This window comes from Microtus ochrogaster, unplaced genomic scaffold (assembly GCF_000317375.1).
Source record: "Microtus ochrogaster isolate Prairie Vole_2 unplaced genomic scaffold, MicOch1.0 UNK87, whole genome shotgun sequence".
Lineage (NCBI taxonomy): Eukaryota > Metazoa > Chordata > Mammalia > Rodentia > Cricetidae > Microtus > Microtus ochrogaster.
In genome coordinates this window covers 22073-33187 of record NW_004949185.1, presented here as the reverse complement: position 1 = coordinate 33187, position 11115 = coordinate 22073, and the positions used below count along the sequence as shown (strand labels likewise).

General features: G+C 42.9%; 1 protein-coding gene across 1 annotated transcript in view; it reads left to right on the top strand.

The window, feature by feature from the left end:
• LOC101996864 (E3 ubiquitin-protein ligase TRIM31-like) overlaps nt 1–10796 on the top strand; it is a 13980-nt gene extending 3184 nt beyond the window's left edge. Inside the window, exons 3-7 of the mRNA XM_005370850.1 lie at nt 2389–2411; nt 5849–5982; nt 7191–7265; nt 7715–7756; nt 10276–10796. Coding sequence (XP_005370907.1) covers nt 2389–2411; nt 5849–5982; nt 7191–7265; nt 7715–7756; nt 10276–10796 — 795 coding nt within the window. The remainder of the gene's footprint in view (nt 1–2388; nt 2412–5848; nt 5983–7190; nt 7266–7714; nt 7757–10275) is intronic.
• The last annotated feature ends 319 nt before the right edge of the window (nt 10797–11115 follow it).

The following is an 11115-nucleotide window of genomic DNA, read 5'->3' as shown; positions in this document are numbered from 1 at the left end:
CTTTCTCTGGGGATTTGCCTGAGGCTCCTGTCAGGTTTTAAAGCGATCGATGCCTGTTGCTCCCCAAAAGGGTCCATTTGTATTGTCTCCGACTTACTGTACCATTCCTCTCTAATGCTGTTGCACCCCAAGGCCCAGTGCTCACCCACCACGCCTTTTCTTTTAATAACCCTCATGTATGAGGTGTGGTTTCTTTATTTCTTTTTATTGCCTTCCTGAACTAATCCACCAACCCTGCCTCACCTAACTCAAATGTTCTCAACCTGTGGGTCTTGATCCCTCTGGGGGATCCACCAACCCTTTCACAGGGGCCACCGAAGACCACCGGAAAATATCAGATACTTACATTCTAGTTCATGAAAGTAGCAAATTACAATTATGATGTAGTAATGGGAATGATTTTATGGTTGGAGGTCACCACAACATGAGGAGCTGTATTAAATGTCTGCAGTATTAGGAAGGTTGAGAACCACTGACCTAATCAAAGCTCCTCTCATCACTCAAGACACTGAGGCAGGAGGATTGTTACTAGTCCAAGGCTAACAGGAACAAAGATCAAGACACTATCTCAAACAGCTGGGCGTGGTTTCTCACCTCTGTAATTCTAGCACTCCAGAGTAAAGAGTCTTCCCCAGAACACTAGAGTTCAAGGCTAGCCTGGACACACACACACACACACACACACACACACACACACACACACACACACACACACGAAAGGAAAGAAGGGAGGAAAAGAAAAAGGAAGAGAGCCACAAAAAAATCTAGGGCTTTTTGATCTTGTTCTTTGAGGCAGGATCTCAGGCAGCCCAGGCAGCCTGGCAATTTTAGGACAAAGGTCATGTGATCAAGGGTAACACTGAAATACTACTCTTTCCAACTCCTTTCATGTGCCACTGCATCTAGCTCGCAGTTTAGAATTGTAATGTAGGACACATATGTTACTTAAAAGCATCTCTCAGACTCATGCAAAGGCGCTTGCCACCAATCCCAAGACCCACACGGTGGAAGAACAGGGCCAGTTCCCACACATTTTCCTCTGACCTCCTTCTGTAACTGCAGATCCAGATCTGATCACTCTGGCCTTGTAGGGTACCTGCATTCTCATTTACATGCCCACACACAGACACACATATATACACAAATTAAAAATAATGAGAATAGGGCTGGAGAGATGGCTCATTGGTTAAGAGCACTGTCTGCTTTTTCACAGGTCCTGAGTTCAATTCCCAGCAACCATATGGCAGCTCACAACCATCTGTAATGGGATCTGATGCCCACCTCTGGCATATGGGCATATCCATAGCACTCATACATAAAAAAAATATTTATAAATAAAAACTTAAAATAATAAAATCTTTTTCACATTATTCTTAAAAATTAATAAATCTTAAAAATAAAACCCAATAAAAAGAGCTATATTTCAAGATATATTTCTAGTAACTATATTAAAAAGAAAAAAAAGAATCAGGCATAGTAGTATACCTTTAATCCCAGCACTTGGGTGGGAGAGGTGAGTACAAAGTCTACCTGGCTCACAAATGGAATTCCAGGCCAAGCAGGAAAAAAATTAGATAAAAGTAATTTTAGTAAAACACTTTAACAATTTATTTAATCCAATATTCCAAATGTAATTATTTCAGCCTCTTTAGACATATTTGTGAGCTATTCCATATTTGTAAGAGTTTTTTTTTTTTTAGTTCTGAGTCTTTGAACTCTTGTTTATTTTGAACATCTCAGTTTAGATGCTAAATCATCAATTGCTTAGGTAAAATGTAGTTAATCCTACTAAATCAATAAAGTTGTATTTATAATGCTTCAAGTTTTAAATTTAGATTTAAAATATTAAAAATTGATTGGTGGGGGGTACTGAGGTGTTAGTGCATTCCTGCCCTCTCAGCGCTCAGGAGTCAGACACAGAAGATTCGGTAGTTCAGGACTGTTCTTGGCTACACAGGGAATTCGAGCCAGCCTGAGATACATTAAACTGTCTCTGATAAAAACAAACAAACAAAACCAAGAGGGAGGAATAATAGGACACACAAGACCTTTGTCCTAACACTGCCAAGTTGAGCTCCCTGGTTCTATATCAGAGCAACACCCATCTCCCAAATGTCACTCTTCTCTCCTCACTCTGTTTCTCCTGAGGTTTAAACACTATCCCAACTATATCAGGAGTTTGGAGGTAGCAGTTCAGAATGAATTGGGGGGGGGGGAAGAGAAAAGAACAAAGACAGCCAGCCAGAGACAACAGAGACAGAAAGACAGAGAGAGAAAACAGAGGGTGGAAAACTGGGGTGTTCTCACTCTGCCTCCAGCTGAGTCTGAACCCCTTCTTGGTACCTGTGACTCGGTAAGCTCTGACATTGTTTTCTCTTTCTCTTTCAGGGCATCAAAAACGTCTTGGGCAGGTATGATGGGCATCCCAAGTGCACTGTGCTTTCTGGTTCAATCACACATACAACATTCAACATATATCCAAACATGTTCACATCCTCCAATAACTTGTCTATAAACTCTTAAGGCTGCAGGTGGGGAAGACCAAGCTGGCCACAGTAGCATGTGTTCTGCTGGGCACAGCTCTTGTCACCAACACCCAGCGTTAGAGCAGCTGCACTCCCCTCCCATATTCCTCTTGGTCAAGTGGGTGACCCTGGGTTTCCTACTTTACCTCCCTACTCCCTGTCCCTTCTCTCTTCTCTATCCATCTCCCATCTTCATTTCCATATTTTCAAGGGTCTGATCTGTAGTAGGAAGCCACTTATTTGTTTTCCCACCCACCTAGACTTCAGAAATAATCACACAGAAACTATATTATTTAAATCACTGCTTGGCCAATCACTGTATTGCTAGCTAGCTCTTATATCTAGTATTAACCCATTTCCAGTATTTTATATTTTGCCATGAAGCTTGTGGCCTACAAACAAGTTTCCAGCATGTCTGTCTCTGGCATCAGCTCCATGGTTTCTTTTTGACTCTGTCCCCTTACTCCCAGCTTTCAGGTTAGTTTTCTTCGCCTAGCACTGCCCTGCTCTATCAACAGGCCAAGGCAGTTTCTTTATTCACCAATAGTATTCACAGCATACAGACAGGGATCCCACATCACCTCCCCTTTTCTGTTTAAATAAAAAGGAAGATTTTAACTTTAACATAGTAAAATTACATATAACAAAACAGGTATCAAGCAAGAATTATAGTTACAATATTTATAGTTACTTTATCTTTTATCATAACTAAAGAAAACTGTATCTATAACTATCTATTCTTCAACTCCATCAAAGACTCCAGTATATAATATTACCTAAGTAAACAGGAAGTGCATTGTAAGTAACTCCCAAAACTCTAGAATTGACAGAGACATCTTGCTGTCTGCACAGTCATTCAAAGTTCTTCTGTACCCATGGGGCATTCATCTTCAGCCTATAGGCTGAAGGAGGAAATTTCAAAGGCAGTTTCTCCCATATTAACAATTTAAAAGTCACTTTCTTCTGTGTCCTGCATAATGTCTAGCAGACTCTTTCATGAAGCAGGAACCCCAAAGGATAGTCTCACTTTTACGCAAGTTCAGCAGTAATTTCTCTGTGGACCCTGCATGTCTAGTTCATACAGCATAGCATCAAGCAGTCCAGGAAAGAACAGTTTTTGCCCAAATGGTTAAGCAATGCTATAAGGAGCCTCTTCAGTGCCCATCTTCCTCTTGAAGTAATTGGTTCCTCCAGGAGCAGACGTGTCTCATTGTAATGAAATATCTAGATTTTAAAACATTTTAAGTGCCATATTCTGAAGGTCTCTGAAGGATTTGAAGAATAACTATCTAACTGAAATATGAATATTATAGATATTATCTATTAACCTATATTTCTTTATTATACATTAGGTTTTTAAATGAGCCACACAAACACAATACCTTAATCAAGAACAGAAATATACGTATAACAAACAAACTAAGATCCATAGCAATGCAAATCTCTATATCATATCCCCTTTTAAATGTAAAAAAAAATTATAAATAATATTTGGGAATTTTGGCATAGTTCTTTCCAGACTATTTCCTGCATTTTGTTGGGCAAAGTATTTATTGGGGTTTTTATGGAAATCTTTCAGATGGTCCATCAAACCACTTTCATCTGGAAACAATCTACAGGGTCTCATCCTCTGTGGAAACAAAAGAAGAACCTCTTTTCCACAGTAACAAATCCTTAGACCCAAATTCTGAAGGCTTAACTTAGCAGTCCATATAATGAAATGCGTCTCTGTACTTAGCTCCTTCACAAAAAATTCAAAAAAATACAATAATATACATAATTCAGACTCTGTGTAGATTCCATCTTTACGTGGCTTATTTTCTTACTATAGTACTTTTTAATATTTATTTTATTATCTTTACTCCTTTAATCTGTGACAGTCTGCACTCCTGTACTCTGTCTCTTTAAAGACTTTATTTTATTGCTTTTTATAAACCATTTACTTCCTTTTATAGCTCTCTATTCTCTTTTCCTTTTCTCCCCACACGGACGTACATTTTTTAAACACACTGTGTCTCATTTAGAGATCTTTTATGTCTGAATCTGTCCTTATTGTGTATCTGTAATTCTTTTCTGAACAAGATGATTTCTTAAAATGCTAAGCCCTTATTAAAAACCTAAGTGGCAGCATTGCTAGGACAAACAGGACCCTGCCTGCTTACTCTGCCCAGTCCAACATGGTGGAAGTTTTTCACTGCCTTTGAGACTGTTGGGTGGGAGCCACCCTCACTACCTCAACCCTGATAACCAGTTGGCCCATGCTGCCACCAAGTACTTGCTGCATACTGCTCACAAACCCCATTTAAATGCTCAGCTTCCTGAAAGAGCCAAGTTTCTGCTGGTAGCATGGTCCAGAAAGCTGCCATTTCAAAACTACACAGCTTTTTTTTTTAATGTTACCTCTGAATTTGGAAGACCTCTCATAAAGGACCTGTGGCATGCCACTAGCAAAATGCTGGCTACCAAGAAGCCATTCTTAACTCTGTTCTTTTGTATCTAAAATTACTTTTTAAGCTTGCTCAGGTTTTATGTGATTAAACGGTCATAAGCTTGAACAACAATTTGTTGTATTGAGGCCACTCATTTGTTCCTGGCTGCTCAGACTCCCAAAATAATCACACAGAAAAGCAGTCTTTCTTTCCCAGCTGCACTCCCCTCCCATATTCCTCTCTTGCTCAAGTGGGTGAACCCTGGGTTTCCTACTCTACCTCCTACTTCCTGTCCATTCTCTCTTCTCTGATCCATCTCCCGTCTCCTTTTCCACATTTTCTTGGGTCTGATCTCATACATCCCTGCATTCCTGTCCTGGCCTCCTTGCTGTGGGACAATGGCCTTATATCTTGCAAAGTTTTATCAGTTGTACTAGTTTAATAAAATGCTAATTGGTCAATATCCAGTCAGGAAGAATAGGAGGGGCAGCCAGGCAGGAAGTATAGGCAGGGCAACGAGAACAGGAGAATTCTGGGAAGAGGTATGGTGCACTCTGTAGGTGTCACCCAGACATAGAGGAAGATGAGAAAGCCTTGTTGATGAAAGGTACCAAGCCATGTGGCTAACACAGACAAGAATTATGGGTTAATGTAAGTTATAAAAGTTAATTAGAAGCCTGAACTAATAGGCCAACCAGTTTATGATTAATATAGACTTCTGTGTGTTTCTTTGGGACTGAAAGACTGCAGGACCAGGCAGGACAGAAACCTCTGTCAACACCTCCTGACAAACAGCTCCCTGGCTCTAGATTATATTTATCACTCTGCCTCCTCATCAGGAACCATCTCCCAGGTCCTTCCTGCCCACACTCTATCCCTGAACTTACCACTCAGATCAACATATCTTTACAGGGACAAAGAATATGAGTTTCACAACCCAACCCCAGTTTCTATGAACCTGGAGAAAAAAATCAGTGAAGCAAAAGAAAGACACGAGTCCATCATAGAAAGTCTGAAGGAATTAATAGGTAAGAGGTGCCTGTGACTTCCTTTGCTTACCTGCCTCAGGATTCTTTTCATCAACCTAGATACTGCCTGACAACTCTGGTGCCAGCCCCTGAGCCTTTCAGAACCCAGGCTGAATGTTGAGTACCTTCATAGAACCATTATGCAGAAATTTCTCATGCTGTGTTTCATTAGGTTTAATGCTGAGGATAGAATGTGGGACTTCATGCTTGCTTGACAAGCACTCTGCAATCTGAGCTACATCCCCAGAGTCAAAGCACCTCTTAGCTCAGAAATTTTCCTTGTTTACTTGGTGGTGAACATGGGACTAGAAGTATGTTACCAATTTGGTTGTTGCTTATCACATGTACCCATCCCTGGGCACCAAAACACAGCATTCACACATAGTGTACCCAAAGAATACACATTGTCTCTAAAAGACATAATATTAAAATGGAGCATAAAATATAGAAATGAAAACAAAAGCAAAGAGAAATATTGTCCAGGGTAGTCTCTTATGGAAGACCTCAGTGATCTTCTGAGTAACTGGGTCTCCAGCACCCAGCACAGTGCCCAGATAGCACTCAACCTTTATTGGAAATGCTGAAATGACAGTATGTTTTAACATTCTGAGCTAAAGAAAACTTATTATTTAATTCAGTTTATTCATTTCCTTTTTAAAAGTTTTATTTATTTTATTTGTATGGGTGTTTTATATGCATGTATTGCCTCTATGCCTGGGGTCCATGGAGGTCAGAAGAGGGTGCCAGATGACCTGGATCTGGAGTTTCAGTGGATGCTGACAACTGAACTGGGTCCCCGGTGCTGTTAATAACAGAGGCCTCTTTCCAGCTCCCTTTTCCTTTCCTTTTGCAACACTGGAACTCACTATGTACTGTGGACTAAAAGTTGTCATCCTGCTGTGTCAGCTTCCTGAGTGTCAGCATGCCCTGGTCTTTTAGGGTTTCAAAATAGCATCTAGAAAAGCCCAAATTCAGTGGCTTATGCTTGTGGCTCCAATACTTCTGTTCTGGACTGAGCTGTACTGGAGAGCCACTTCAGGGAGACCCTAGGGCAGCTCTCCCTGTTTGCTGCTTTCTTGGTCCACTGAGACTACGAGAGAAATCCCAGTACCACCTCTTCCCACATCAGCAATCATTGCCTCACTGTGTGGTCCCGTTGCCTGCTTAACCTCTGTGGATTCTCCGTCTCCTTCACTCTGTTCTCACAGACAACCTGACCACTGAATGGAAGGAAGATAAAAGCACATTCCTGAACAGCCTGGATAAGAAGGACATGGAGAACTGTAAGTGTGTGCATACCCTGCTGTTTGGGGAAGAATATAAAATAGCTTTTCAATAGGAGATTGAGGGTGGAAGATCCAGTGTGTGAACACCAATGTAGAACAAGCTTACATAATTGTTTTAATATTTTACATTTAGGCAATCATAGTGACACCCCACTAATTAAAAATGTTCAAAATGAATGGAAATTTATAGATTTATTCCTTCATTGCACAAGGCTCAGGTGCAGGCAGCTCAGTCTGTAGCTGGAGCTGACCAAACAGGCCTGGTTAGCCCAGCAGAGCTGAGGAGTTGAGATCCACAAGGACAATACCTGCAGTGGTGTCATCTGATTGGTTCAGATGAGGGTAGTCAGGATAAAAGCCAGGACCTGCTGCTCATCCCCAATATGACTTTTAATTTATAACCACTTGTTATTAACCTAAAATTTGTTTTCTCTCTCAAATCTTAGGGCGCCTGTTACAGAAGAATAACTCAGATTTGCCCACCTCAGGTAGGATTCCTGCTTGGCACATGGGTCTTCCTTTAGAGAAGCAAGGGTCCTCTAGGTGTACAGGTCAAAGTGTTCTGTTCATTCACAGCTCTGATACAGCAGAACCTTAGCCCCAACAGGAAACCCCTAGTGTGCAAGTGCACCCTGCTGCTTGGTCTATGCCCCTCCTAGTGCCTCTGCAGCTCAGCAGGACCTAATGCTCAGCCCTATTCCATCCCCTTCCACTTTGAGGCCTCCTTTGTGGGACAGCACCCTCTTCAGCACTGCTCTGGAGCAAAACTGGGCCCTTTTCCCTGTGTTCCTGGAGAAGGAGCTGGGTGTGAGCTGGGCTCTGTGCACACTGACAGACTCAGAGTTGTGGGCAGCACATCTCTGGATGTTGCCCTTTTCTTCTCGCTCCCCCACCTCCTTTGGGTTTTCCCTTTAAAAATTTCATTTCTTGGTCATTGTTGTGTGTGCATACTTATACACAACTGAGGTGAAAGGACTCTTTTCTGAAGACCATTCTCTCCTTACATGAGGTTTTTATGTGAGTTTTGGGCTTAGGCAGCAAGCATGTGTATCTGTACCTGCCAAGCCATCTCACCTGAGTTTTATTAGTTCATTTTTTCCCTCTGACTGGTGTGCTCGCACGTGTGTGCGTGCGTGTGTGTGGTTTTTGTGTGCACATGTACTCACATGTGTGTGTGCATTTATGTGTGGTGTGTGTATGGGCATGTATGTGTATGTGTGTGTGTGGAGTCTGTATGTGTGTGCATTTTTGTGTGTTTGTGGTGTGTGTGTGGTATGTGTCTGTGTGTGGTGTGTGTGTGCATGTGTGCGGTGTGTGAATAGGGGTGTTGCGGGTGTGCATGCATGTGTGTGCATGTGTACTCATGTAAGCTAGACTTAGGCATCTTCTTTCACACTCTTCCTTAGTTTCATAAACAAGATCTCTCATTGAACCTCAAGCTCACTAGATTGTGTGGGCTGTCTTGCTACTGAGGCCCATGCCCATCCAGTCATCCCTGCTACTCAGCACCAGGGTTACAGGTGTGCCAGGGCCACACCAGATTTTGTCCTTAGATGCTGGGGATCACAACTCATGTCTTCATGCCTGCACAGCCAAAGTACCTTCCCCAGTCCCTTTTTTTTCTTGCTTGCTTTTGAGACACAGTCTCATGTAGCCCAGACTGTCTTTGAACTCATGGTAGTTCTCCTGTCTGAGCTTCCCAAGTGCTGGAATTAGAGGTGTATGCACCATGATGCCTGGCAATGAGTGCCTCTAACAAAACAGAAGACAAGCCCCCGTGGTGGTTATTCTCACCCAGTACTGCTCTTTTCCAATTTCTTTGACTCTGATGCCCCTGGAAGACCATAGAAGTTCCTACTGATGTCTTCCTCTATGTTCATTGTCCCTATCCCTCTGCAACCAGTAATTCAACTTATCCAAGTCTGGGGATCAGAAATGGGTAAAATCTGCTTGGGTCATGCCTCTTGCCTACCCCAGTGACCCTGACCACTTGCTCTAATGCACACTTCCACATCCGCCATCTCCCCAACCCCACACACAGCAAAGGAGAACTAGCATTGCAGCAAAGGCTGAGATGCAACACCAAATGAGGGGCTAAAATGTTCCCACTTTCTAAACCTTAGCAGAGCCAGGACCACTGATGCTCTAGCCTTTGAATAAGACAAAGACTCTGTAGCTTTGATAAACTGCCATTCAGTGTCTGAGCCATAATACAAGGATGGAGGTAGATCAAGGGATCCCATTCTATTCCATTCTATCATGTGTACTCACGTGTGCATACACATACGTGCCTATGTGTGGGAGTCAAAACATGAGTGGGGAAGTCAGTGTCTCACCATGTGGGTTTCTGGACTGAAATCAGGTGTCAGGCTTGGGAGCACGTGCCTTGTCAGCTGAGTCACCTCCTGGACCCAGGAACTCCATTTTAGAAAGTCAGGCTAGTGGTGACCCCAGCTTTAGAAAATCAGGCAGAATCTTGACTTCTCATAGCAGCCCAAATTGTCTGCCATATGGAATCAGGAAATGTGGAAATGAGAAGACATATCTTCATTGTTAGAAGATCTAAATTGCCCAGTGTGTTATGACCTTGGTTCAAGAACTCTTCCTGAAATGAATCTGCTACCACGTGGACTGGGGGAGCTTCCCTCTGCACCCACAGAACAGAACGTCATAAAATCAGGGGTTAAGTTTGAGGTCTGGGATAGAGAGTAGGGAGCATGGGCATGGTATCCCACATCTATAATTCCAGCACTAGGGAGGTGCAGTTTGAAAGATGAGAAGTTCAAGATCATCCTTATCTAGACAAAAAATTTCAGCCCTACTTGGGTTATATGAGACCCCCTTCTCAGAAAACCCAAAGAAACAGGTAGGAGTCTTCTCTGAAGACAGGGACTGGAATTTGAAGGAGAAATTCTCCCGCTAGCTACATCATGAGAAGCTCAAAAGCAGGGTGCTGGAGGACTTGCCCTGAAACTATCCCTCTTCACTTTTCTTTATCTTCCCACAGTACCTATGACCCTGGACTCCACTTCAGCTGACCCAAACCTCATCTTTTCTCAGGATCTAAAGAAAGCAAGCTTGTATGTCGTCAACGGCACATTGAATACGCAGGCAAAACCTCGACAATTTTATCCTTTCCACTGTGTGAGGGGCTCCCCAGGCCTCTCCTCTGGCCGTGGGGTGTGGCAGGTGAAAATACGGGGACCCCTAGATAGAGTTGGCATAGTGGGCGTGGTTGCCCAATTATCTCAGGGTTTCCAGATTCAGAACTCTGAGCCATGCTGCTTGTGGGCACTGAGAGTCTCGTCCTCTGACTGTCAGCCAATCACCAATTGCAGTAGCCAGGAGAATCTGCCAATCAGTCTTACGAAAGTGGGCGTCTACGTGGATTATGACCGTGGAGATATCGTCTTCTATGATGCCATCACTAACAAGCACATCTACACCTTCCAAACTTCCTTTGACAGACCGGTATTCCCTTATTTTGGGCTCGAAACTGCCCGCAGCTCTATCATCCTGAGCCTTTAGGGATGTTGCCCTGTGGGTCCCTCAGTCTCTTCCCCACCCATCCATCATGACGGAATGAGATACAAGTGGCAGGAATGAAGCTTGGCCCTGCTTGGGCACACTACACATCCCATATACCTAACACAACCTATACACTCCACATACACTACACACCTTTCACACACTACACACCCCACACACTACAAACCTACACACTATACACCTACACTCAACACACATTGCAATTCTACAAACCCTACATATCCCACACATCCTACAGACACTACACCCACCACACACTCTATACACTTTACACACCCTACAAACACTACATATCCCA